Raw genomic sequence first — 1,992 nt, 5'->3', positions numbered from 1 at the left:
GAGCGATTATCCGGGTGCAGGAATAATTGTTCGCTCGCCAAAAAAAAAAAGATAATAGAAAACACGATAGATAGATGGTTGAAGTGAAGAGCGGATGCAGTGGAAAACAACAAGACTCATAAGTGGAATCGGATGCCACAATTTGGAAAGAGGAATAATGCGATACACGGATTCGAAAAGCTGACAAGGGTTTGGAAAACCGTGTGGGAAAGCTAATTACCGATGAGAGTACTTGAGTCATGATAGCAACTGTTGGGATGAATCTTGGCGGTTGAACTTCAATGGAAGCAGGTTTTTGTTGTATAGGGTAATCACGAGGCTGACTTTTCACAACGCAGCAGGCCGTTTTTCAACGTCTTCTGTCATAGAGTAACTCGCCAGCAACATCAGTGCCGTAATGTCCGAGTGTCCTGTGGTGTCTCACTTCCGGTCGACGGATCTAATACAGCCTTTGAAGCAGCAGCCAGAAACTGTTCACTTTAAAGGAGTTTTCCCTCCGCGAAAATTCAAATCCAATCCGGACCTCGTGGCGCTGAAAGCGGTCGAACAGAACCGTTTCGATAGGATCCCGTCGCCGCCGGTTTGCGGTCCGGAAGTGATGCTGATGAATCGTAAAATGGAGAAACTGAACCCCCGGGAGGAAAAAGTCGTCGGTAAGAAGTGTATTAGTTGATTAGCTATTTTAGGAAATAGCAGAATTACTTTATATTTACAGCAAAGACTCGTCTATATTTACGGCCGAGCTCTCTCGAGATGGGTGATGGCAAGGGCAATAGGAAACGGAAGCTTGTGCCAGAGAACGAGATTGATGAGATTGGTCAATTATGCCAGGGATTTTCAAACCAACTGTCCTTGTTGAAGTGAATATACAAATGTTTTAATAGAAGTTATTTGAATGAAATTTAAATGTTTAGAAGCGGATGCTTCAGTGGGATCCGAACGTTAGAACTAGTAATTAAAACCACGGTATCACACGAAAGTTTTCATTATGATCGTTCTTTCACAATATAAATTCTGTAAATCTTTTATTCAAGTACAGTAATAGTACAAAAAGATGTGATGGTAATTCAATTTCGCAAAGCCTGTCTCATTAAATAGATCAAAACTGTGCTGTGGGTATCAAAAATACAAATCTAGCCGTGTTTTTTAACTATCTTAGTCGGACCAGGAAATGTTTGAACAAGTTACCAAAACTCGATACGAAGCAAGTGCATTTTATCATCATCATCATCATCATCATCATCATGTGAAAGACCCATATAAATTTTGCCTGTTTCGTAAAATCTCAAGTCCAAAGAGTTGTCTCCCCGTTCGTTTGGAAGCCCGATTTGAATAATACTTTGTAACGAGCTGCATAGCCAGACGTTTGCCAAACTCAAACAGCGCCGGCCCGGGCCAATGTTTTGACAGTGTGGCGCCTGGTCAAAAAGTATATTTATCTAACTTCGAACAATGAGAGTTTTCAAATTTCACTGCTTCACCTACGGTGATTAACGAACCGTGCTACCCGGTGCTGCCTGATGGACTCAAATTGTTGGACAAAGGAACAGTATCAACGGCGATATTGAGATCAGTTAAGAACTAGCACCAGTCTCTCTTCAAACACTACTACTGGTCTCAGAAACCTTGAAACAACAGTCGGAGCTTAGTTTGTTCGAGACTATTGCAGCAAGAGTTGGTGGCAAACAAAGCCCGATTGCTACCGAGAGCATGCCCTTTTCGTCTTGTTATTTCCAGAGCAGCAAATCGGTGCTAATTGCTTGTCTTAACAAGCGCAACGATATTTTTCGACTCATTTGCTTGCAGTAATTTGAACGGTCAACAATCGTTGAACGACACTGTGCAGAACGTTCACGACTTCAACCGTCTAAACAACACACAGTCACTGGGACAACAGACCGTATAGTCGAATGTTCCCCTGAGCACAATCCTAATTGTTGTGGCAAACAAAACACATCAATTAACAGGTTTGTTTTCGAGACACACTATAGG

The 1,992-nt window shown here is 42.1% G+C and overlaps 1 protein-coding gene across 1 annotated transcript; it reads left to right on the top strand.

The window, feature by feature from the left end:
- The first annotated feature begins 397 nt into the window (after positions 1 to 397).
- LOC131688801 (uncharacterized) lies at positions 398 to 957 on the top strand. The gene is made up of 2 exons (XM_058973332.1): positions 398 to 653; positions 716 to 957. The coding sequence occupies exons 1-2, from the start codon at positions 398 to 400 to the stop codon at positions 862 to 864; spliced, it is 405 nt and encodes a 134-aa protein (XP_058829315.1). The 3' UTR covers positions 865 to 957.
- The last annotated feature ends 1,035 nt before the right edge of the window (positions 958 to 1,992 follow it).

The sequence above is a fragment of the Topomyia yanbarensis genome, chromosome 3 (genome assembly GCF_030247195.1).
Source record: "Topomyia yanbarensis strain Yona2022 chromosome 3, ASM3024719v1, whole genome shotgun sequence".
Lineage (NCBI taxonomy): Eukaryota > Metazoa > Arthropoda > Insecta > Diptera > Culicidae > Topomyia > Topomyia yanbarensis.
Note: the sequence above shows the minus strand (reverse complement) of the source record. Positions and strands in the feature narration are given on the sequence as shown.

Coding starts and splice junctions, on each gene's coding strand:
- LOC131688801 (XM_058973332.1), top strand. CDS start 398: ATGTCCGAGTGTCCTGTGGTGTCTCACTTCCGGTCGACGGATCTAATA. Junction 654..715: donor CCGGGAGGAAAAAGTCGTCG/GTAAGAAGTGTA, acceptor TTATATTTACAG/CAAAGACTCGTCTATATTTA.